The sequence below is a fragment of the Leucoraja erinacea genome, chromosome 28 (genome assembly GCF_028641065.1).
Source record: "Leucoraja erinacea ecotype New England chromosome 28, Leri_hhj_1, whole genome shotgun sequence".
Lineage (NCBI taxonomy): Eukaryota > Metazoa > Chordata > Chondrichthyes > Rajiformes > Rajidae > Leucoraja > Leucoraja erinaceus.
Window position 1 is genome coordinate 11,624,099 of NC_073404.1, and position 24,630 is coordinate 11,648,728.

The 24,630-nt window shown below is 41.8% G+C and overlaps 1 protein-coding gene across 1 annotated transcript in view; it reads right to left on the reverse strand.

Moving 5' to 3' along the window:
• Nucleotides 1-24,630, reverse strand: part of bcas3 (BCAS3 microtubule associated cell migration factor) — a gene marked incomplete at its 5' end in the record, with an annotated part of 612,428 nt that overhangs the window by 389,932 nt on the left and 197,866 nt on the right. The window contains one exon of the mRNA XM_055657406.1: nucleotides 23,650-23,914. Within this exon, the coding sequence (XP_055513381.1) occupies nucleotides 23,650-23,914 (265 nt within the window). The remainder of the gene's footprint in view (nucleotides 1-23,649; nucleotides 23,915-24,630) is intronic.

The window sequence follows — 24,630 nt, forward strand, 5'->3', positions numbered from 1 at the left end:
TCAATATGATCAGGATCATCCAACTCAGTATCCCGTACCTGCCTTCTCTCCATACCCTCTGATCCCCTTAGCCACAAGGGCCACATCTAACTCCCTCTTAAATATAGCCAATGAACTGGCCTCGACTACCCTATGTGGCAGAGAGTTCCAGAGATTCACCACTCTCTGTGTGAAAAAAGTTCTTCTCATCTCGTTCCTAAAGGATTTCCCCCTTATCCTTAAGCTGCCCCTTGTCCTGGACTTCCCTAACATCGGGAACAATCTCCTGCATCTAGCCTGTCATGTCTTGGTTTTTCCTGACATCCCAGCTCTCTGCACTCCCTCTATGGCTAAATGCACTGTCTCAACAAGTCCTGTCTTTCTTCAGAGGTGCGACCTTATGTAGACAGGTGTGTGCCTTTCCAAACCTTATGTAGACAGATCATGTACAATCAATTTAATTTACCACTGTGGACTCCAATCAAGTTGTAGAAACATCTCAGGAATAATCAATGGAAACAGGATGCACCGAAGCTCAATTTTGAATGTCATAGCAAAGGGTTCGAAAACTTATGTAAATGTGATATTTCCGTTATTTCTTTTTGATTACTTTGCAAAAATGTCTAAACACCTGTTTTCACTTTTTTATTATGAAGTATTGTGTGTATATTGATGATTAAAAAAATGAAATTAATCCATTTTTAGAATAAGGCTGCAATGTAACAAAATGTGGAAAATGTGAAGGGGTCTGAATATTTTCTGAATGTCATACTTCTGACAACATTGGAGGAGAATATTTGGCTCATCAAGTCTCTGGCAGTCCTAGAGCAACTGCATCACTGCCGTTCCTCTGCATTTCTCTGTAATTCAATGAATTTCAGCTAGTCCACCCCAATTCTCCTACCACTCACCTGTACAACATGAACAACTTGCATTAAACATTTAACCTGCCAACCAACGTGGCTTTGGGATGAGGAAGTAAACTAGCACTCACCAGTTAACCCCATACAGGCACGGGAGATGGGCAAACTCCATAGAGACAGTGCTAGAGGTCAGGATTGAAATCGAGTGAAATAGTAGCACTATTTGCCACACTATTATGCCGCACAATACTTTCCAGAAAAAATTTCCTATAGCCATATAACTAGGATCTAATATGCTTCCATTTCAGGCCCTATTACCTCATTAGTCAAGAGTGTTTAATTGTTATTTGTAATTGTTATATGTACCCTTCTCTGTGGATTGTTACCTTGTTGTGGTGGAGATGCTTGTGTGGTCCTGAGATCCTGAGAGCGATCCCATCTGGAGCTACGCTACTAGTAGGGCCACCCATGGCGGTAAGGCTGAGGGGAAGGTCCCTGACAAAGAGCAATCCAACCAAGACCTCAACGGTGGAACAGGCAGAGGATGATGCTGACTTTAGTGGAGCATCACAATGGCTGGGAAGACAGGTGAAGGCTGCAGCAGAAAAGGATCTCTAGTCGCCTTGGATCCTGACCCAGATGTCAAGGACCAGTCTCCCCACATGAACCGAAGTCACGCACAGGCATCCTCCATATAGGGAATCCACCCTAACACCCCGGATTAAGTCCTATGGCGACCAGCAAATGGCGACGGGGGAAGGATTGTGAGATCTGGAAGCCACTAGTCATGAGCCGGCACATGTGTGAGTGCTAGATTCAGTCGCTGGACTCTTGGAACAAGGCAGAAGAGCCCTTCGGCAGTTGCACGCACGACTGAGCAGTCAGTACTCTTTAGGATTCACTCTGCTCACCCTACATGGGGAAAGGGCTAGAAAAGGTGCCCTACAAATAGCTTGCCTCAAACTTACTGACTGGATTACCGTGTCCAGAGGGGTCACAACACACGGTCAGAAACAGAGAAATATGAATACGAACTTTGGAGCATGGAATGTGCGCACACTGATGGATAGTGCAGCCAGTAACAGACCAGAGAGGAGAACTGCGATCATCGCTAGAGAACTGAGAAGATTCTGGATTGACATAGCTGCCCTTGCTGAAACCCGGCGGGCAGCCGAAGGACAACTGAAGGGGAGAAGGGTGGAAAGGAAAAGCTGCTGATGAGCCCAGGATCCATGGTGTTTAGTTTGCCATCAGCAACCAGCTCATCAGCCACCTCTATGAACTTCCTGTGGAAATCAGTGAGCGTCTCATGACCATCCGTCTGATGCTTGCCAACAACCAGATGGAAACGGTTGCGAGTGCCTATGCCCCTACTTTAGACTCTGAAGAGGAAGTAAAAGAGACCTTAAACGCCTGCTTGAATGCAACACTGTCAAGAATCCCCAGGGAGAATAAGGTTATTCTCCTAGGAGACTTCAACGCCAGGGTCAGCCAGGACCAACACCTCTGGAAGGGTACCATAGGAAGGGAAGGCATCGGGAACATCAACTCCAACGTAGCTCTGCTTCTCAGCAAATGTGCTCAGCACGACCTCACCATCACCAACACCCTCTTTCGCCAGAAAAATAAACTTAAGGCATCTTGGAGACACCCCCGCTCCAAACAGTGGCATCTCATTGACTATGTCACTGTACGAGCCAGGGATCCTCAGCTTCCCCCTTCTAAAGTCAACAATGAGATCTATATCATGCTGACATTGAAAGTAAGGCCTTTGTTGTGGCACCATTCAATCAGATCATCAATCATCCTTCTATACTCTGGTTCATCATTATTAATCATCCATCCAACATCGGTAGTGTCATCGGTGGATTTAAACACTGCATTGGAACTATGTCTGGCCATAGTCATGGGTCAGGAGCGAGTAGAGAAGTGTACTGAGCACATAACCCCAAACTGTTCCCGTGCTGATGGTTATCAAGAGAAAATGCTGCCAATTCATACTGTTTGAGGTATACCAATGAGCAAGTCAAAAATCCAGTTGCAATTGGATGAACATAGACCGAGTTCCCCAAATTTGATAACAAGTTTGGAGGGGCTGGTGGTGTTGAACTACAACCAGTCAATGTAGTGTTCTGATTATCAAAGTGGACTTGTACAGAGTGGAGAGCCAGCGAGATTGCATCTTCATGTTGAGCTATTTTGGCAGTAGACAAACTGTAATTATATTTGGTTCTTGGGTACCAGTATTATTGATACAGGTGGAAACAAAAAAAGAAAGGTTGAAGATGTCCGCAAATATTCCAGACAGCTGGTCTATGCAGATTTTAAGAATGGGGCCAGGTACACCATCAGGGCCGGATGCTTTCGTAGGGTTCACCCTCATGAAGGATCTTCCGACATCCCTCTTGGTGACTGAGATTACAGGGGCTACAGGAGGCTGAAACCCCATCAGTATTCACCTTTTCGTATTGTATTAAGTTCTTCCGGGAGTGATGTCTCGCCATCGCTTGAACTGCCAATTGGTTTCACCTTACAGGAAGTGATGGGAAGCAAGCCTGCATTTTCTCACCTTCCAATTTAGACCCGTGTCTCCTCGTCTTTCTGATGGCTTTCTCGAAGTCATACCGGGACTTGCATTACCAAATCTTGATGATTGTTAATTTACATTTCCCTTTTTACAATTTTTGTTCCCTGCAGTCCTCTTGCCCAACTCCCAAAAGAAAAAAAAGTTGTGTTGTTTATCCCACGTCAATTGATTATTATTAACCACATTATTCATGAATACCCTTCTCCATGTCACAATCCTGTGAGGAAGATAATTTTTTTTAAATGTTATAACCATATATGCTTTTTAAAAGGCATTGACAATTCCACCTGCAGATACAAACAAGAGAAATCCCAATAAAAGCCAGAAAATGGGGTTTATAGATTAATGAGATTAAAGCTGAAACAAGGCAAAGATTGTCAAAGATTATCAATTTAATAAACTACAGCAAAAACTTCAATGATCATTCCCTTTTGCTCTATTTCATAACCTTTTACATCTTGGTACCAATAAAGTCTCAGACAGCAATGAGGCAAAAAACAAAGATCAATAGATCAGCAATGACAACAACATGCGATCTACTGCCAGCAGCATACTCCAGCTTTATTCATCCTGACATTAATATACTGTACCTTACATCCACGTAATGGACTAAAACCCAGCAGATAAACACATTTGCCTTGCTCAATTTTATTGAGAGTGGCTTGAATTCAAGCAGCATTCAATAGCTAATATGTCTTCATGTAAGGGTTTTGTTACTACAGAATTATTTCACAGTCTGCACACCAACAACCAAGAACATTATCCTTTGAGATGATGATACCTGAATGAAATCATTATACCCACCAGCCGCTCCAATTCTCTTCCTTCCTGTACATATAGGACTCAATTGTGCTGACTAAAGGATGATGGTTCCAAAGGGAACTGTTGGCTCTCGGCCACTCATACTCAGGAAGCAGGAGACTTCTATGCATGTGCAGTTTGACACAAAAGTCTGCAGCATCCTGAAGGTCAGATCTTGGCACATCTGCCTGTCCATTCTTCCTCTGGCCTAACACTGTGTGACTGAGGAAAATCTGATTTCACTTCATTTCTGGCTCTCAGCCTTATTCCAAATCATGTGGTAAAAGGCAAATATTTTCAAAATATTTTTATTTTTAACTATTATAATGAACTGCTGACTCTCAGAGACATTTAAAAATGGTTTAAAAATATTCTACAGTATTTGACATCCAACAAGCAGTCCAGAGGCAGGTTGAGAGTAATTTCACCACTGTGCCTCGTCGGGTACAGATAGTCAACTTGTTTGGCCCTTCTTGTCCTGGATAACTGCAGGCAGAGAGCAAGTCGAGGCTGATCAACACATGGATTTCATGGTGTACATAGCGAGTTCTGTATGTCTGGTGATTGCAAAATAGTCAGGAGCATGGGCAGGGAATTTAACTCGGCTGTACAACTGCTGAAGACAATGCCAATCAGACACAAAAAGGGGGGAGGTTGGAAAAAGACACAAATGGAACAACACGATCTGACCCTTCATCGCACGATGTCTGTGCCAACCATGATGCCAACCACTTAACCGGCACAGCCTTGTTGGCTTTGGAAGTCGCGGTCTCCGGCATCCCACCTTAGTGCACTAGATCCATTTCCCCCTCATAATGGAAAACCATTGTGGGGGGATGTTTTTTATGTTAAAGATCTTTACTATTATTTTTAGCCCTGCATGGAGAGGACGCTGGCGCAGTTTGTTATTGAGGTTTTGTTATTTTTGTTTTGTTTTGTTTTTGTTTTTTTGTTTTTTGTTTTTTGTTTTGCCTTGCCTTGTAAAGCGACTTTGAGTCTTTATACTCTTGACAACTTCTATACTCAATACGTGAATAATGAAGGGCAATGTGCCAAAAACTTACATAGTATTAACCACTCTCTGAGTAAAAACATTGCCTCACACGCCTCCCTTAAACTTAACCCTCTCATCTTAATACTACGCCCTCCAGTATTTGACATTTCAACCATGGGTCATCAAGCAAAAACTTGAAGAGGGGAGGCTGGAAGTGGTTTGCCAGGTATACGGTAGTAGCATATTGACTGGTGGTGCATCACAGCCTGTTTCGGAACGAAGGAGATTACAACACTATCTCTCCTATCAATGCCTCTCACAAGGTTATAAACTCCTGTCAGGTCTCCCCGCAGCATCCAGAGCAATACTTCAGAGAAAACAGAAGGTAGACAAAAATGCTGGAGAAACTCAGCGGGTGAGGCAGCATCCATAGAGCGAAGGAAATAGGCAACATTTCGGAAGTCTGAAGAAGGGTTTCGACCCGAAACATTGCCTATTTCCTTCGCTCCATAGATGCTGCCTCACTCGCTGGGTTTCTCCAGCATTTTTGTCTACCTTCAATTTTCCAGCATCTGCAGTTCCTTCTTAAACACTTCAGATTGTCCAGGTTTGTCTGACTACTCCCTATAACTTATTGAATGAAATAAATGTTTTAGGCACTCGGTACCACCTAGTCAGCGCTTTGAAAAGTTAATATACAGCCAGCTTCACTCTCCTGCTCTCCACCTCCCTCCCTATAACACTGCAAATTGTTTCCCTTCAAATATTTAGCCAAGAGCATTCAGACAGCAGTTATTGAATCTGCTTTCACAAGAACAAATCTGTTCAATTCCATGAATTAGCTGTTTTTTGGGTTTGAATTGTGAAAATCTACCTGGATCTAGTCCGGCCAAAGTGTGATTCAACTCCAACACTCGAATGACATCCTTAATCTGGTGCTCCTATCCTCATGCGATGCAGGCCAGCATACTATTTGATCCAAAGTCTCCTTTTAAAATAATGGGACAACCTCACTGACTTATTGGGATCTCCAATCTATATTATTGTTCAAAATGGACAAGGAACATCTGGAGAGGCAGTGCGCATCTCAATGGTGGGAATACATGGAGGCCAAATGCAACCTGCAGACAGGATACACAACATTCAGACACACAAACCACTCGGATACCTTGCCCCTGGCAGAGCCTGTGAAACCCATATAACCCAGAAACATTGTCCATTTTTTTTTCACAGATGCTGTATTTCTGATCTGTGGTCGAAGGTGCTCTTGTGTGGCCAGCCAGTGCCAAGGGGCTTTTGCCAGCCTCATGAATTGGAAGCAACAGCGATTGTTGTTAAGGTTTGATAGATTATGGTTTAGTTTATTAAATTAGTCATGGATTACTGATCCGGGCAAATTATTTTGAATGTCACCATAACTGGGGACATACATTTATGCCATTAAATAAATCCAAAATTGAATTAAAAATCTCTTGGTAACAGTAACGTTTAAACATTTGAACTGTTATATATGGTCCTCATGGAAAGGAAATTTGTCATCCAGGCCTATACGCGGCTTCATACTCACCAATCTGGTTGACTCTTAACTGTCTCTTCCATTCGGGAACAATTAGGGATGAACAATAAATGTTGGCATTGGCAGTGATGTCCACATTGCATGAACAAATAAAATAATTACTATCAGACTAATGTGTAAGGAAGCCTCAACAAATAAATATGCGTGTAAGGATATAAATACTTACATGCATATTTAATAACATGATTCAAATAATTCCACAAAACCAGCTGTTGAGGAAAGGCGTTTAAACAGCCTTACAACAGAAATAAATGAACTTTAGGAGGAAACATTTTTAACAGAACAAAGTCCAAATGCAAACTCTCGAGCTAAAATTGCCCATTTGTTATTCCAACAGAAGCAGGCAATAAAGGGGACTGTGTAGGAAGGAACTGAGTTACTCCAGCTCTTTGTGTCCCTATAAGTTACTCCAGCTTTTTGTGTCCCGATGAGATACTCCAGCTCTTTGTGTCCTGATGAGTTACTCCAGCTTTTTGTGTCCCACTTAGTTACTCCAGCTCTTTGTGTCCCGATGAGATACTCCAGCTCTTTGTGTCCTGATGAGTTACTCCAGCTTTTTGTGTCTATTAAAGGGGACTGTTCTTGCTTAACTTGGCTTATGGTCTGTTCTCCTGCCTGAATTAGAAGGTTGAGAGTTCAAGTCCTCTAAGATAAAATCTACCTCTGTAATTGAACTTTTCGCTCACCTTTCTTCATGTCAACCAATTTGGATTGGTGTTAATCGTGTGAAGACTAGAGGATATCTTACTTTGTTAAAGATGATATGTACTGGCACTCCCCAATTTACGTAATAGGCAGATTACATAAATTCACACTTACATAAACAATTCAATTGTTTGATGTGCAAATACTATTTTAAATAGCTGAATAAATTTAGTTTAGTAAAAAGCAAGGTGACCAAGCCCGTCCTGTCAGTGGCGGCGGCCTGAAGTAAGTGCTGTCGGCCAGGGGCTACAACGTGAGCCACGACAACAGCCACATCAACTGGACGGTGCAGCTGTTGGTGACGGGCTCACTGGTGCAGACTGGCACCATTGCTGCCTAATTCTGAGGCCCAGCGACACAAAGTGTTGGAGTAACTTCAGACTGAGTCTGAAACGATGGCCTTTGAAACAGTACTTCAGACCGAGTCTAAAGAAGCATCCAGAACCTAAACATCACCTTTTCATGTTCTCCAGAGATGCTGCCTGACCTGCGGAGTTACTCCATCACTTTGTGTCCTTTTGTGTATTAACCAGGATCTGCAATTCTTTATTGCGACCTAGTTTTAAGGCAATTCCTACTTCCATAAAATCTGACTTACGCAAATGTTTACAAAACGTAACTCTTACGTAAGTCGGGAAGTATCTGTAATGAAAATATTGATGTTGCAAAACTAAGAGCAGATCTCTTTATTCAGATTCTGACTGACCTTGTGAGTATTTACTAAATTGTCCCCATCATCCAGTACTCTTGTTAAAATTCCAACAACACATAACCTCTACGATCTTCCCTCAGGGCTGTAATGTGTTGTTAACTAAAATAAAATGTTCAAATCTAAATATAGGTTCATACTTATGAAGGAGAAATAAAACTTCCACGTGCCATTAGCAGCGCAATAATAAAGTACATAACCAAAAAAAATGTTGCAAGTCTTTAACCAATGGCCTGTTGCAGAATATTTTAGATTGAGGCATTTTAAGGAGCACTGCCAAACGCATATGAAGTATTACCCATTGGAAACAGTTTGACTGCTCAATGTCTTGTTAATGGTGATAAACCAAGAACAGTAGTCATACAGCTATCGCACCTTCATTAACAGCACATCAAATACCAACAGAATTAACAGGAGCAGTGAGGCCAACTGCAATTAATCTTGGTAGCTCTGGAGAAGCAAAGGGGAACAAGAGAAAGACAACCAAAATGCCTTGCTGCTGATCCAACTGTTGCCAGAAACTGTATGCTTATTCACATAAGATGATTATGTGATTGGGTTTATACGTAATGTTCTGCCATGATGCAAATTTAACATTCAGCATCCCAGCTCACACAGAAAGGATGGCCATACAGGCAAGGCAGTTGGTATCTGAGTCACAGAGAAGGGATAATCCAAATCATTAAAAAGAAAAAGTATAGAACTGTATGTTACAGAGCTGTAGTGCTGTTGGTATTTGATGCGCTGTTAATGACACAAAGTGCTGGAGTAGAATCTGGTAGAATCTAGGCGGACAGGGGGCAGAATTGATGAATTAGTGTAAATGGGTGGTTGATGGTCAGGGCTGAGTCGATGGGCCAAAGGGCTAGATTTCATGCTATATAAAGGTGGGGGTCATGGGGTGCATTTCTTTAAGTGGAAAAACAGAAGTGTTGCCATGCATACACACAGACAACTCTAAACTCAAACTAAATTTACACAGGTTACAAAAAACTTAGGAGATACAAGGAACTGCTGATGCTGGTTTCCAAAAGTGACACAAAGTGCTGGAGTAACTCAGCGGATCAGGCAGCATCTCTGATGAACATCTCTGCTGCCTGACCCACTGAGTTGCTCCAACACTGCATCTAATAAAAACTTGCACAAGTTAAGTAAAAATGAAGCAAAATTATATCATAAGCACCCAAACTTTCGTGGTTTAATCTGCCATTTAGAAGTCACATTAATCATAGTTTGAATAAATGCAGAGAAAGACTTAGCCAATAGTGTTCTTTGAAAGAGTTTCCCAAATAAACCTTCATTACTGCCATTTCTCCATAGTCCTCAAATGCTTGTCCTTCCAAATACTTAACCATTAACTTTCTGAAATAATTATTAAATCTGTTTCCACTGCCATTTTAGGCACTGTGTTTCAGATCACAAGCTTCTATATATTTTAAAATCATTCTGCAGGTTTCCTTCATTTTTCCTCAGCCTATTATCTTATATCTGTGTCCTAGCTTTGACCATTTGGTGACTGGAGACAGTAAATATATCTATTAAATTTCCCTTTAATATTCAAACGAGAACAATCCCAACTTTTAATGTATTTCTATTATATATTATATACTATTATATATATATGTTTAGAGTTAAATACACCTTTTAGTTTTTCTTGATATCTGGTGACAGATGGAAGGATTTGCGATTTATAATTTGCCCATTAAACAGATGTCATTGCTGTAATAAAAGGAAAGTGTGGTCAAATTGAAAGCATTGGCTGGGTTTTGTGGGATAGATCATTAGGACTCGCTTACTCTCATTGGCCTATGGGCATAGCTTGAGCATTCATGCGTTGAAAAGAAATGGCAATTAATAGGACAGGTTCCAAGAGAAATAACTAACTGCAGCAAATTTAAGCTTTTACAGAGCTTTACAGCACTTTCCCACTCATTATAAATTTCTGTGCCTTGTGAGAGCAAATTCTGTACATCCTACTCCCAATTTTATGAATTTCATCAGCTGCTAGTCTCAAAAATGACATAAAATTTTACAGTGGAATAGTAAACCATTTTTTCCCTGTTGGTTTCCTAAATCCAATCGGTTCCTCTTGCCTTCCTCATATCCTTCTAAACTGATTATTTTTTATTATTACCCTATTGTTTTTCAAAAATCTTAACCCATATCCACCATTAAATCCCTCCTACTCATCCCATTAGCTACATGGTTAACATTTAGTGCACATTTCCTCACCTTGTCTATTATCAACTACGCCTCAGTGGTTCCCTCCTAAGTCCATTGTGAGCACCTGTAATGCTAAAGGGCCTGTCCCACTTACGTGTCCTTGGGACGCAAATTACGCGACCTCGTGGTCACGTTGAGCCGAGACAGTCGAGTGAAGGTCGGGTGTGATTACATGCGTACGCACAGCCTTCTGGAGCACGTGACGTCATTTGAAGATGGACACAAAGCTGGAGTAACTCAGCGGGACTAGCAGCATCTCTGGAGAGAAGGAATGGGTGACGTTTCGTGTCGAGGCCCTTCTTCAGTCTGAAAAGAAGGGTCTTGACCCGAAACGTCACGCATTGCTTCTCTCCAGAGATGCTGCCGGTCCCGCTGAGTTACTCGTGCATTTTGTGTCTGTCTTCAATTTGCTTAGCCCCGCTCTGGTAGTAGTAGTGGGGGCGGATCCGGACCGCAACGGGCGTGAGCCCCTGGCCGAGTTCGGCGATCGTTTGCCTGCTTCTGCTGCCGTTGAAGGTGAGACGTTGCGTCGCTCTAGGGACTTGGGCCTGTCCCACTTTGGCCGTCAGTTCCGCGACAGGCCGTTGGCGCGCAAAGATTTTGTTCACTGCAAGAATTTCGGAGACCCGCGCGATGTCGGGACCAACCCCGCACAACTCCATACTCCTCCACGCTTCTAAGTGGGACCGGCCTCGCGCGGCCATAAGGTGCCCATACGCCACATTCCCAATATTACAGTCATGATTACCTTGGATGGATAGCCTGAGGTTTTGAAGGGTGTTTAAAAATGAATATCATTCCATGCCGATAGCTTTGCATTGCTTCTGGCTTCTCTGCAGTATTACTCCATTTGGTAACTATCTTCGCAAACTTGTAAAGTTCCTAACTGTTCCAGAAGATCCTCACACCCTGATCCACACTCTATATTTTTGACAATCCACCCCTCTAGCAGAGAACTATTCAAATAATTTTTTGTTTTAACGTGACCACTTTTGGGGATATGAGGATACAATTTCAAAGATCAAAAGTTATATTTCTTTGGCAGAAATGCAAACTGAGGAAATTTTAAGTATAAATTCAGGTTTTGTTTTCTCCCTTTCATTTAAACAATAACTTCCTCTCAATTCCACTCCATCGTTCCACCATCATCTTTTTATTCAACTTTCCATCATATTTCAGCTACAAATATGCCCAGAAGCATGGAAAGGCACATTTTTATATCCCAGCTATCTATCTTCTATACATAACTATAACTCTGATCTTGTTATCTTCCAGTTTGGCGGTCTTTCTATTTGCCCAAAAACAGTTTACGATAGGGCTACGATTTTTTTGCCAGTTCACTCACCGTTCTCCTATGCTGCGATTGCACCAAGTTTCGTTCTGATCGGTTGAATGTCGTAAAAGTCAGCGAGGTTTAAAAATCTTAAAAACCGCACGTGCGCAGATCGATCTCTTCTCGCCGGTCCGCCGCTTCCTGCGCCATCGCATCTTTACTGGAGCTGAGGTTAGCCGGCCGAGGTTTCCAACCGGACTTTCGGAGGGACCCGAAGTAGCCCAGCCCAGCCCCGCCCCAAGCAGCCCAGCCCCACCCCAAGCATCAGCTCAGCGTCGGAGACCCGACCCAGCCCAGAATCAGAGACCTAGCCCAGAGTCGGGGACCCAGCCCAGAGTCGGAGACCCAGCCCAGCCCGGAATCGGAGATGTCACCGATGTCGCCAAACGGAAAGCGGAGACCCTGATCCCGGCAGAGGAGAACGACCAGTGCCCGCTGTGAGTCCCCATCGCAACGCCAATTGCAGCCACTACCCCTCTGGTTCCCCTTGCTGGCTCCTCCCCCACTCCCTCGTGATGCTCCCCCCCTCTCCCCCCACACAACCTCCCCCAGCCCACACACCCCTTCCCCCCACAAGCACCTCCCACCCACACACACGCCCCCCCACCCACACACACCCCCCACCCCCCCCCCCACACCCCCCGCCCACCACCCCACTTCTCTCCCCCCCCCTCCCCTCCATGGTAGACTGCTCTGGAAGGTGAGGGGAAGGAGTGCTCGGGAATGAGGGGAATTGAGTCGCGCCTGCGCAGTTAGGGGCTATGGGTAAGTGGTGGAATATCGCTTTGGGAAATGGGTTAAGTTGGGGGACCAGGCCTTCCGTGTGACTGGGATCCAACGGGTCCCACTTAGTCTAGTTTTTATATAAGAATGGATAGCTGTATTTCTATCTTAATTTATATTTCCAACATGGCACATCATAAAGTAACAAATCTTCAGTCTTTAAAATAAATGAACCAGGTGATATCATAAAGGTGACTGCAATTGATACAATTCTTTAAAATATTTTGCAAGTGTTACTTTTGAAACACCAATGATTAACATGAAGAATAGTGCCAGGTAAAATAAACCTTTAGAACAAACTAGAGCAATATTGATGGAATTGCAGCATTTTACAGTCAGGAACTCACAAGAGCCAGAAATGCTCCTGGTGTTGAAATAAAGCTGGGGAAGCCAGTATTTGAAGAACAACACAGCACCATAGTAAAACTGAAAACACATCGCCCCCAGCAGGTCAGCTTTCAAACAGTATAAGATATCAACTAAAATTACAAAAATCTGTCAAATACAACTTTTCCATCTAATCACAGAGGTAAACATTCATTTTGACCCAAAAACATTTGCAAAAACAAAGATCAAATGACTAAGCTTTCAAGAACTTGGGAGGTCATGCAACAGTTGTATAAGACATTTGTGAGGCCACATTTAGAGTATTGTATTCAGTTTTGGTCACCATGTTATAAGGAAGATATTGTCAAACCGGAAAAGGTGCAATAATTTACGAGGTTGTTGCCAGGACTCGAGGGTCTGAGCAGGTTGAACAGGCTAGAACATCCTTGGAGCACAGAAGGAGGGGTGATCTAATAGAGGTGTACAAAATCACGAGAGGATGAAAATTATAAAAAGTTACCACTCAGGTTCATATTAAATCTTTCTCCCCACGCCTTAAACCCATGGTTTCGATTCTCCTACACCGGACAAAAGACTCCATGCATTTACCTGATCTATTCCTCTCATGATCTTATACACCTGTATAAGATCACCCCTCATCTTCCTGCGCATTTTAGTGCATCTGCAGACTTGCTAATCATGCCTTGGATGTTCTCATCCAAATCATTTATATAGATGACAAACAACAATTGGCCCACTACCAAACCCTGGGGCACACCACTGGTCTCAGGCCTCAGGTCCAAAAAGCAACCTTCCACTATCACCCTCAGCTTCCTTCCATGAAGCCAATTTTCAATCCAGCCAGCTATCTTTCCTTGGATCCCATGCAATCTAACCTTCCAGAGCAGTCTACCATGCGGAATCTTGTCAAATGCTTCGCTGAAACCCATATATACATCTACAGCTCTGCCCTCATCAACCTTTATAGGCACACATCTTCAAAAATTGAGACACGATCTCCACTTAAAAAACTATGCCGGCTATCTCGAATCAGCCCTTATCCTTCTAAATGTATGTATATCTTATATACATTCATATATTTAATAGGAAACTAAGGGGTAACTTTATTACACAAAGGGTGGTAGGTATATGGAATGAGCTGCCGGAGGAGGTATTTGTGGCAGGTACTATCGTAACATTCAAGGGACATTTGGACAGGTACATGGATAGGTGGGACTAGAATAGTTGGGGCACGTTGGGTGGTAGGGGCTGTTTCCACACTGTGTGACTATGACTTTAACTGTCAAGGATGTGGAATAAAGATGCAAGAAACTACAGATGCTGGAATCTTGAGTAAAGCACAAAGTGCTGTAGGAATTCAACAAGACAGGCAGTAATGTGGAGGGAATAGACAGGCGACGTTTTGGGGTCAGGACCCTTCTACAGACATTGTAGGAGGAGGGAGAAAGCCTGGCAAGTGATATGTGAGGAACATGGAATAAGTCTTCTCACCCAGGACTGGCCTAATCTATCAATGTGAAATGTCACTGGGGACACTCACACTAGTGTAAATCAGCTGCCATTCCCAGAATGGGACGAGTGGCCTTCCCCATCAGCATATGATCCTGCAATCTTGTGATGAGATTAATAATTAATAGCACCTCTTGCCAACTCTGAGTGACAATCATATTCGATGAGGAAAAGCATGGATGTGTCCAACAGGAAAGGGATTGATGTCTGCCAAAGGCCATCAAACCACCTGAATGGAAGGAAGACCGATCTCAGATTCATAACATTACTGCCTTCCAATTATATTTTACTGGAGAGGTAATAAAAACGGATCATTTATACATACAAGATCATTACATCAAAATTCCTACAAATAATGGTGCTGTAAAAACAGTGCCTCTTTTAAACAAGATAACAGAGAGTAGACAATGGTAATGCAGTAATGTAATTTATCTATATCTTCATATTTTGATAAGGGACCATACAATGAACTAATGAAGAAATGAATTGCGTGCAGAGTTAGAGAGCAAGTCGTTGGAGTTCTCCACGGATGCTGCTTTGCACACTGTGTAAGTTTAGTTTCGTTTAGACATACAGCGTGGAAACAGGCCCTTCGGCTCACCGTGCCCGCACCGACCTGCGATCCCCGTTTTACCGAAGCCAATTAGCCTACAGACCTGTACGTCTTCGGGAGTGTGGGAAGAAACTGGAGCACCCAGAGAAAACCCACGCAGGCACGGGGATAACTTACAAACTCCGTACAGACAGCACCCATAGTCAGGATCGAACCCGGGTCTCTGGTGCTGTAAGGCAGCAGCTCTATCGACATGCCACCGTTCCGCCAGTCAAATACTCCACCGCTTTGTGTGTTTTTTTCCGTAAACGAGCATCTGCAGTTCCTTGTGTCTCCATTGAATAATGGTTTCACATTCATGTGGAAAACTGATTCACAGTGAATGCCTGCTGGGATCCTTGTCATAGTTATGAGCTGTGCTGTGAATAGATACTGTTTTGAAAGTAGTACAGAAGCATAGGGGCCCGAGGTATGTGTGAAGGTTCAGAATGCGGTTAATAACGCATATCTAATTGTGGGCTTCATCAATTGATGCAGAGAGTACAAGAGAAAGTAATGATAAACCATTATATTACATTGGCCTGACCTCAACTGGAGTATTGTGTTCAATACTGGTTGCCATGTTATGGGAAGGTTGTGAAAACATTGGATAGGATCCAGAAAAGCTTTCTAGCATTGGTTCTTGGGATGCATGGTGACAGTTACTCGGATAGATAGTTTATTATCTTTGGAGAAGAAAATGCTGGGGGGAGATTTCATAAAAGTATATAAAATAATGTGAGCTGTGGAAAGAATGGATAGTGGGGAATGCGAAATGTCAAGATCACAAGTATAATGGAGGAGAGAATTAAGAGTGATACAAGCAACTTTTTTGTTTTAAACTATATATGTGGATGGAATCTAAAATTTGCTCCTAGCTACTGGGAGGCAGGTTCCATGGTGGCCTTCAAGAGACAATGGCATAAATATATGGCAGAGAAGAATTTGCAAGATAACAGAGGCTGGGCTGATGTGTGAAAAAGTTGCTGGCAGCGAGCAGACCTGTGGAGGATGGAACTAATGAACTCTTTCTGTGCTGTAACCATTTTACGATCTCTCCAGCTTGCTCCAGTTGAATATCTCCATTTGCAAAGAGATCCCTGGGAACCTATCATGTGCTCCAGTATGCTGCAAAAATATATTGAGTAAATCCTGCTAGCAATCTGGAAAGAACCATTACAATTTACTAATGGTTACCTCCACAATCACAGGCAATGCAGTTATTGCCCTGCTCTGTAGATGGAATTAGAGTGGAATCAATTGGCAGATGGGCACAATGTTTTTTAGTGGAACAAACATCTGAAGCATTTGTCGTGGCTTAAATCCAGATAAGCACTGCTCAATATATATGTATTCATTCATTGTGCATTGAGTACATATTCTATATTTATGATCAGTGACAATAGTGGAGGTGCTGCATCACAGCTCCACTAATTCCTATTCAATCCTCAACTCAGTTGGTGTCTGTGTGGAGCTTCCACATCTTGCTGTGACTAGGGCTTTCTACCAGGTGCTCTGGTTGCATCCCACATCTGAAAAGCCTGCAGCTGGTAGGCTACCTAGTTACTGTATGTTGCCCCTTGTGTGTAATTCAGTGACATAATCTAGGCAAGTGGAGTTGATGTAAATGACGTCAGAGTAAAATGGCTAGGGTAGGATTAGTGCAAACATGTGTGCTCGATGGTCAATGCAGATCATGTGTACTTGATGGTCAAAACGTTGTGAACACTGCACAGTCCATCACCGGCTCTGATCTCCCCACCATCAAAGGGATTTATCGGAGTCGCTGCCTCAAAAAGGCAACCAACATCATCAGAGACCCACACCATCCTGGCCTCGCACTCATTTCACCACTGCCATTGGGAAGAAAGTACAGGAGCCTGAAAAGTGTAACGACCAGGTTCCGGAACAGCTACTTCCCTCAGGCTATTAAATACTGCAACCTCATATAAGCTCTGAACTACAATGGACTATTATTATTGCACTATTTGAGTGTGTGTGTGTGTGTGTGTGTGTGTGTGTGTGTGTGTGTGTGTGTGTGTGTGTGTGTGTGTGTGTGTGTGTGTGTGTGTGTGTGTGTGTGTGCGCGTGTGTGTGCGTGTGTGTATATAAACACACTGAACTTTTCTTTTCTCTCTCTCGTTTAACATATCATACTATGTTTATATATTCTGTTGTGCTGCAGCAGGTAAGAATTTCATTGTTCTATCTGGGACATATGACAATAAAACACTCTTGACTCTTGGTCAATGCAAACACTGTGGGCATGTTTCTGTGTTGTATCTCTCTCCGAGTTCATGTCTCTAAGATGATGATTTTTTTTCTTGACTGAATGTCACACAAATGATATCTCTGAATGATGCTGGGATACTGATTAAATGTGACATGTTCTCTGACAGGCCAAGAATCTCAACAAAAAACAGCACCATTGACAATGCAGCATTGACACAAAACTGCAGAGTTGAATCGCCTTAAATTATGTCCTTAAAACTTAGAATGTGATTTGATTCTGAGCGTTACAGCGTTGTGATAAGAGCGTGATTATCAAGATAAAATGCAACCACTGTTCCTTTATCTGAAATTCTGACCAACATGGTTGGAAAACCACGCAAATCAGTTTCCAAAGTATCTCATCACAGAGTCTTAAGAATTGGACCTCTTTGAACTTGCTTGATGAAAATTTCACAATCAAAAAGTACAGCACAACTAGAACATTACAATGGTTGACCTTGCACCTCCCTTAATACATCTCCATCAAAGCTACAAGCAATGGCATTTTTTCTAGCACCTGCTTTTGTTCCATTGTAAATCTGAAAGAGCTTTTGTATCTAATCCCTGGAGTCTGCACACAGCAGCGAGTGCCAACTCCAGACGCTGCATCTCCTTACTTGACACTATGAGGTCAATTATATTTTCAGTTGATAACATTTGCATGTATTTGCTAACCCGACAGGAAGTAGATGCCATTTCAGTGTATTGTGCTTGTGTTCACAGTACAAGCAGGATCTAAGCCAGGGGTCAGCAATTGTGTGCCGATATCATAATTAGTGCACTTCGTCACCCGCCTATTGACTTACAAAAATACAACGGGGTGTGTTAACAGATAAAATACAAAGGAACCCAAACAAAGTTTGTGTTGGCTTGTTAGGCTCTGCAGGAAGCATCCCCTTATCAGCTGTGAATTAAGAGTTTTCCTTAGTTCGTGTTTCTATAAGGAGCCACACGCGGCCGGGGGAGTAGACTACTGCAAAACCAGACTGAGCGTCCACTGTAAGATCCGAAACACACCCTGATAAAGATTTTAACGTTAGATATTTAAGCAAGACTGTTTTGCACAGGAAAAAGGGACAAACAAACAGGAATTTAAATGTTTTTCAACAGGGGCCTTGAAACACAGCAAATGAAGTTCTTAAATTAGGTAACATTGAAAAAAATTCTGGATGATCTGATTTCCCACTGCCAGAACTATTCTTTGGGTTCACACACACACACACACAAAGATAAACCGTCATGCTGGATGTTAAAAGCATAAAGCAAACAAGTGTGATCGCAAGGACTGACAACTAAGTCCCAACAAGTCTAAAGACTACAAAAATACTCAGATTGGAATAGAATAGTTGAGCAAGTAATTGCAATACAGATCACGAGGTAAATAACAACGAAGGCGGCTATTATAGCCAAATGACAATCCATAGGTGCAATGTTCTTACAGAATGGAATTAAACAGTAAATCCATTTAAGCAACAGATACATTTGACTACACTTACTGATCACTTGCATTAATCTTTAAATAATCAGCCTTTGTCAAACAGAAAGGATTTAAATTGGGGAATTAAAATTTGTCCCAATTTATAACATAAATGTTGACGTGCTATTCAGTGGGCAGGTGAGTTGATCAGGTAACATGGGAACAATGTTGTCCAGTAACAACAATTTTAAAATTCTGATACTTATTTTCAAATCCCTCTCTAATGTATCATAAGGTAGACTTGGATAATGTTGGATTTCTGATAAGTTCTACTTACATTGTTCAAAACACGGGAGCTTTAAACAAGAGTATTTCTTATATTCTGACAACAGAAAGGAACACTGACTTCATACAGTGCATACATCTTATGTGATATCATCAATATGTTCCCTGACCACACTGCGTACTTACATTCCTAAATACAAATACATCGCTGCCTTACCTTTGCACAAAATATCGCTATATGATTTTCACAAGTTTATGTAATCAGGTTCAGTCTGTTGATTGGCTTCCTTATTTAATTTATCTTCCTTAACTCTTTTCAACAGTGCATTTGTTTTTGGTACTGAGTAAACTCACAACTGCTTGAGTTGGCCTACTGTGACCTCAGAGCTGAACAATAGCTGACTCTGGATTGATGTCTGAAATAGATCCATGATCATACATTATTTCATTGGCTTCAGATATGATCAATTGATCTGACAATTTTCCAACACAGATCAAGGAAGCCTTTAAATTACAGATTTGAATTACTTCATTAAGATCCTATTGCCAAATCTCAGATTTTCTAACTCTATCTCTTTCAAGATCGAACTTTCTTTATTTCTCCTCTATATTGTTCCTCCTGCTACTTTTGCTGCCTTATTATCATCTGGCCTTCATGTTGACAACTCTGGTGTGTTTAACACGTAACTCATCCAAATCCACTTTGTGCGAATGTTTAACCACTTATTAAGCTCATTTACAAAATCCTTTATCTGTTGATAATTCAAACTCAGTTATAGAATGTAAAACTTTATTTGGGTTCCTACCCAGGCTGGGCATCCTCGCAAAGTGCCTTCACAAACCTGATTTAGGATTACATCTTCAAAGTTCAATTTCATTGCTTGTTATTGGGAAATCTACAACCACAAATTTCAGTTTTGTTGACAATTGTGTGATTGTTAACTTCCATGACAAACACGTAAACATGACCGGCAGACATGCTGATTCGCAATCGTGTGGACTCATTTGTGCCTTTAATTGATGGTTGTCCAGTGCAGTTCACTCCAATGTTGGGTAACTCAAGACACTGACCATTGGAATACACCACACATTGCATCAATCCTACTGAAGTTTTATATACACTAAAGATAGACACAAAATGCTGGAGTAACTCTGCGGGGCAGGCAGCATCTCTGGAGAGAAGGAATAGGTGATGTTCGAGTCTGAGGAAGGGTCTCGACCTGAAATGTCATCCATTCATTCTGTCCAGAGATGTTGCCTGTCCCGCAAAGTTACTCCAGCATTTTGTGTCTATCTTCGGTTTAAACCAGCATCAGCAGTTCCTTCCTTCATATTTTGTCTGCTTTTAGATACTGCTGTGATTAAGTCTTAGGAGTGTGCTTGGTCCTAAGGTAGGATATCTGAATTGCTTCCTAAGAGTGGATGTTGGAAAATGCTTGTCATACAAAATGGAACAGGCCATGCCAATCTGCATCCTCAATGGGTTTCTATCAATCAAGGCTATAACGTTATTGGAATCATCTGCAGCAGCAGAAATACTGTGCAGAGGCTTTTGTGATGACTTTTCTAAAACATTTTTCATTTATACTGATCTTGTATTTGATTGCTAATGTTAGAAAGGAAAGCTGCGGGTGCATCGGTGGGATGACAGTGGAGAGAGTCAACAGCTTCAAGTTCCTGTTCAAGTTCCCATTTCTGCAGCTTTCAATAATATGCAAAATTTATAGCTTTCTCCAATCTCAAAAACTGTGGTCTGAAGTATTAATTTGAACTGAAATTCCTCTGTATAAGACTTTCAGCAACTTTCTGGGGAGCAGCTTAGTACATCCCATACTTGCAAACTTCAGTGCCAACTTTCATGGACAAAACTGCTTTCCCTCATTGTAGCATTGATGTCCATGTGATTTCAGCACTATCTTCTGCCACAAGATTATTCTTGCCCACAAGAAATATCTATCGCCCTCTCCATCTTACTGGAGGCCCTTCAGCAACTGAACTCGGTTATTACCAGGACACTGGACCTTGAAGTGAGAAAATAAGAAATGCGTGATTCTTTCAGAAACTTGAAGACTTGAAAGTCGCAAGATGGCACTGGAACGTGGCTTTGTGTGCTGTCACAGAAGAGGATTTACTAATATCCACTACAATCATTTTACTCTTTTACTTGTGCATGATTGTACTTACAGTATATATAGTATGATTTGACTGGATAGCACGTGAAACAAAGCTTTTCACTGCATCTTGATACATGATAATAATAAACTAAACTGCATGTACAATTAGTATGCTTCAAATAGCTCATCCATGAAGTAAGAACAGCTCTTCTAAAAGCACAACATTCCAAAGTCAGCATTGCATTGTGTGTGAAAAATTATGTCTCACAACTTTGACTGGGCTTATTTGAGGGAGTGACCAGTGGATAGACGAAGGCAGGATAATAGACATTGCCCACCCAGACCTTAGAAAGGCCGCATGTTCGGCTCATGTTTGCAATGTCCTCATGTTAGGCTTATATGAAAGTTTAGAACCACATAGGATTCAGGATGAGCTAGCAAATTAGATGCACATTTTTCATAGTGATCATTGGCAGCAGTGGCTATGCAGGATTAATTTCAGATTGAAAACCTTGACCGGTGAGCTACAGCAAGGGTCAGTGTTGGGTCCTTTGTTGCTTGTCTTATATTAATGATATGGAAGATAATGAAGATGGCATGATGAGTAAGATTGTAGATAACACAAAAAATAGCGGTCTTGTTGACAGTACTGGAGGTTGTTAAGATACAGATCAAATGGGAAGCAAGTGAATGGCAGATGAAACTTAACTTGGACAAGTGAGAAGTGATGCATTTTGAGAAGTTAAGTAGGGTAGGACATACACAGTGAGTAGCAGAACAGATATTGAACAGATAAACTTAAGGCTATAATTACATAGTTCCCAGAAAATGGGAACAGGTAAATTGGGTGGCGAGGAAGGCATTTGGCATTCTTGCCTTCAAATAAGTGAAGGTATTTCTCTTTAGCAGTGTTTGCACGGTATAAATAAGCACAAATGTGTAGGTTGGCCATTGGAAAAATGTCACAGCATGAAAGCAATGTTTTAATAGCCGACTGTCACTGGACAAGTCAGCTCCACTAAAGATGTTATTTGCATGTCACCCTGCAGCAGGTGCCATAACTCTGAGAAAGCCTCTCTCGTAAAACAGAAACATTATAAACATATCTCAGAGTGGAAGAATCAAAAAATACAAGCCCTAAAGTTTGGCAGCAGAAATCACTCCAGTGTCACCGTTTCAGCAATTGCTGACTCTATTAGATATTCTTTGTCTAAACCTTGAATTAATTCTCCATGTAGCATCTATATGCTTAACACTGAAAGTGATTCTTTGATGGAGTGATATGATGAAGAGTGGGAGAAGGTTCACATAATCTATTTGGATTAATGGCCTGTTTCTGCCTCTCAATTACGACATAAATGATGAGACACAGTGCAAATAGTAGCAATAACTAAGAATTCTAGGCAAAGGTATTGTCTGGAGAACCTTTAAAATTATGTTCAAAACAAATTTGTATGGGACATAATGCACAAAGTCGATTGAAAATTAATTGTGCAAATAATCTCCCCTCCCAAATTAGGTAAATTTGCAGGATTTCTGATGATATGAATTTTATGCATGTACCATGGTGGTGTGGAAGGGGGATTTTACTTGACGTCGTGAATTTGCAACCTAAAGAAATGTTCAAGTGAGTGAAGCTTAATCTTGCCAGTACCAAAGTCTGCTTCTGGCCCATGAAACATAGAAACATAGAAAGTAGGTGCGAGAGCAGACCACCAGGTCCATCGAGCCCGCACCGCCATTCGCTCATGGCTGAACACTAAACAGACAAACTTACCCACAAACAGTAGACACAAGACACAGAACACAAGACACTACCCTCCCCTTTATACCGCTATCACCCCTCTCCACCCCAAGAACCTCGTGATCTCCTGGGGGAGGCAAAAAACCGGATAAAAACCCAGGTCCAATTCGGGAAAAAAATCCGGGAAATTCCTCTCCGACCCCAATCTAGGCGATCGACACTTGTCCAGGAGATCACTCAGGTCTTACTATACTAACCATACCTAGGTCCATATCCCCGCCCTCTCCCCGTAGCCCCTTATCCCCTTGGCAGCTAAAAAACCATCTATTTTAGTCTTAAATATATTTAAAGTTTCTGCTTCCACTGCTCCCTGGGGCAGTGAATTCCATAAATTAACCACCCTCTGGGTGAAGAAGTTCTTCCTCATCTCAGTTTTAAAAGAGCCCCCCCTTATTCTGCAACTATGTCATGCTACCTGTCCAGGTTATTCCAGCATTTTGTGTCTATCTTCTTATAACAATGCAAATTGTGTTTAAATTGCATTTGTTCAAGTTTCTCTGTTCTCAAATTTATTCTTACGTAAGAAAAGTACAGCACGAGAAATTAGGGAATTTAGTAAACTGCAACTGAGAGAGACTACAAAGAAAAAGACATTTAATATGCTCCTAAAATAGTTTGTCATTGAAAGTGGCTGGTAATGATGGATGTGATAATGAATTCCAAAAGAAGACCTGGAAATGATGTTGATTGGCAAAAAAAAAAAATTGCAGCTTTAAAATAATCGCTTGATTAATGAAACAAAAAACAGATACTCACTGTGAAGCGGTGACCCAGAGGGACTGCTTGAAAGACCAGGCACTGGACTGCAGCGTCCACCTTGTTTGGTTGAAAGCTCTTGTTCAATGTCTTCCAGACCAGCGCTCTTCTGAAATCGACTCATGCGATTCACCACACGAGGAGACATATGTGTTCGCACAGAGGGCTGCCCACCATATGGATTTACTGGAAATACATGAGAGGTCCCCCTCAATGTACTGATCACCACCCAACGGCAGTCCTGGCTAAAACAAATGTCTTGCACCTAGAATATAAATATAGAAATAGCAGAAGTTACATTTGCTACACCATGTATTTGTACTTTTCAGGAAATCCAACATCACTGCAAAGGGCTGAATGGCTTTGTTTTATGATTCAAACTGAATGAATCAGGTTATGTAATCACCTGATAATCAGATAATACCATAATCAGGTTATGTTATTGTTAAGTAACAATAGTAATTGCATCCTATGAATTTCTGTATCACATGAGGTAATATGATGGTATTTTGAATATAAATAGAGAGGGTTATGAACATTGACAAATGACAGGAAGAATATACTTTTCCATATACATATTTCCGATGCTGAGATGCCCATCAAGAACATCTATCAAGAGATAGCAAGGGAGCTTGTAACCAGGATCTTCCATATGTTCACAGTTATCTCCAGCAAACATTGAGCTTTTGTGCACTGTGCATGTACGAATGGCCCGTCTCCTCTCAGAAAGCACAATGATAAAGAAGAAAACAGCGTTGAAATGACAGACTCCAGAAGTGACACCACAGGTGGCAGATTAAATGGTAAAGGTTTTGTGTCAAAGAATTTAGCCATTTGATGTTGAAACATCATTGGCATGCCTGTGTCTTGATGTGAGCAAACTGATGACCTTAACTGTCTTATCTCATTTGCTGGCGATCACTGTGTGTATAAGAAGATTGGAAAGTCTGGAAATGCTGGACTTCCACTGCAGCTGATTTA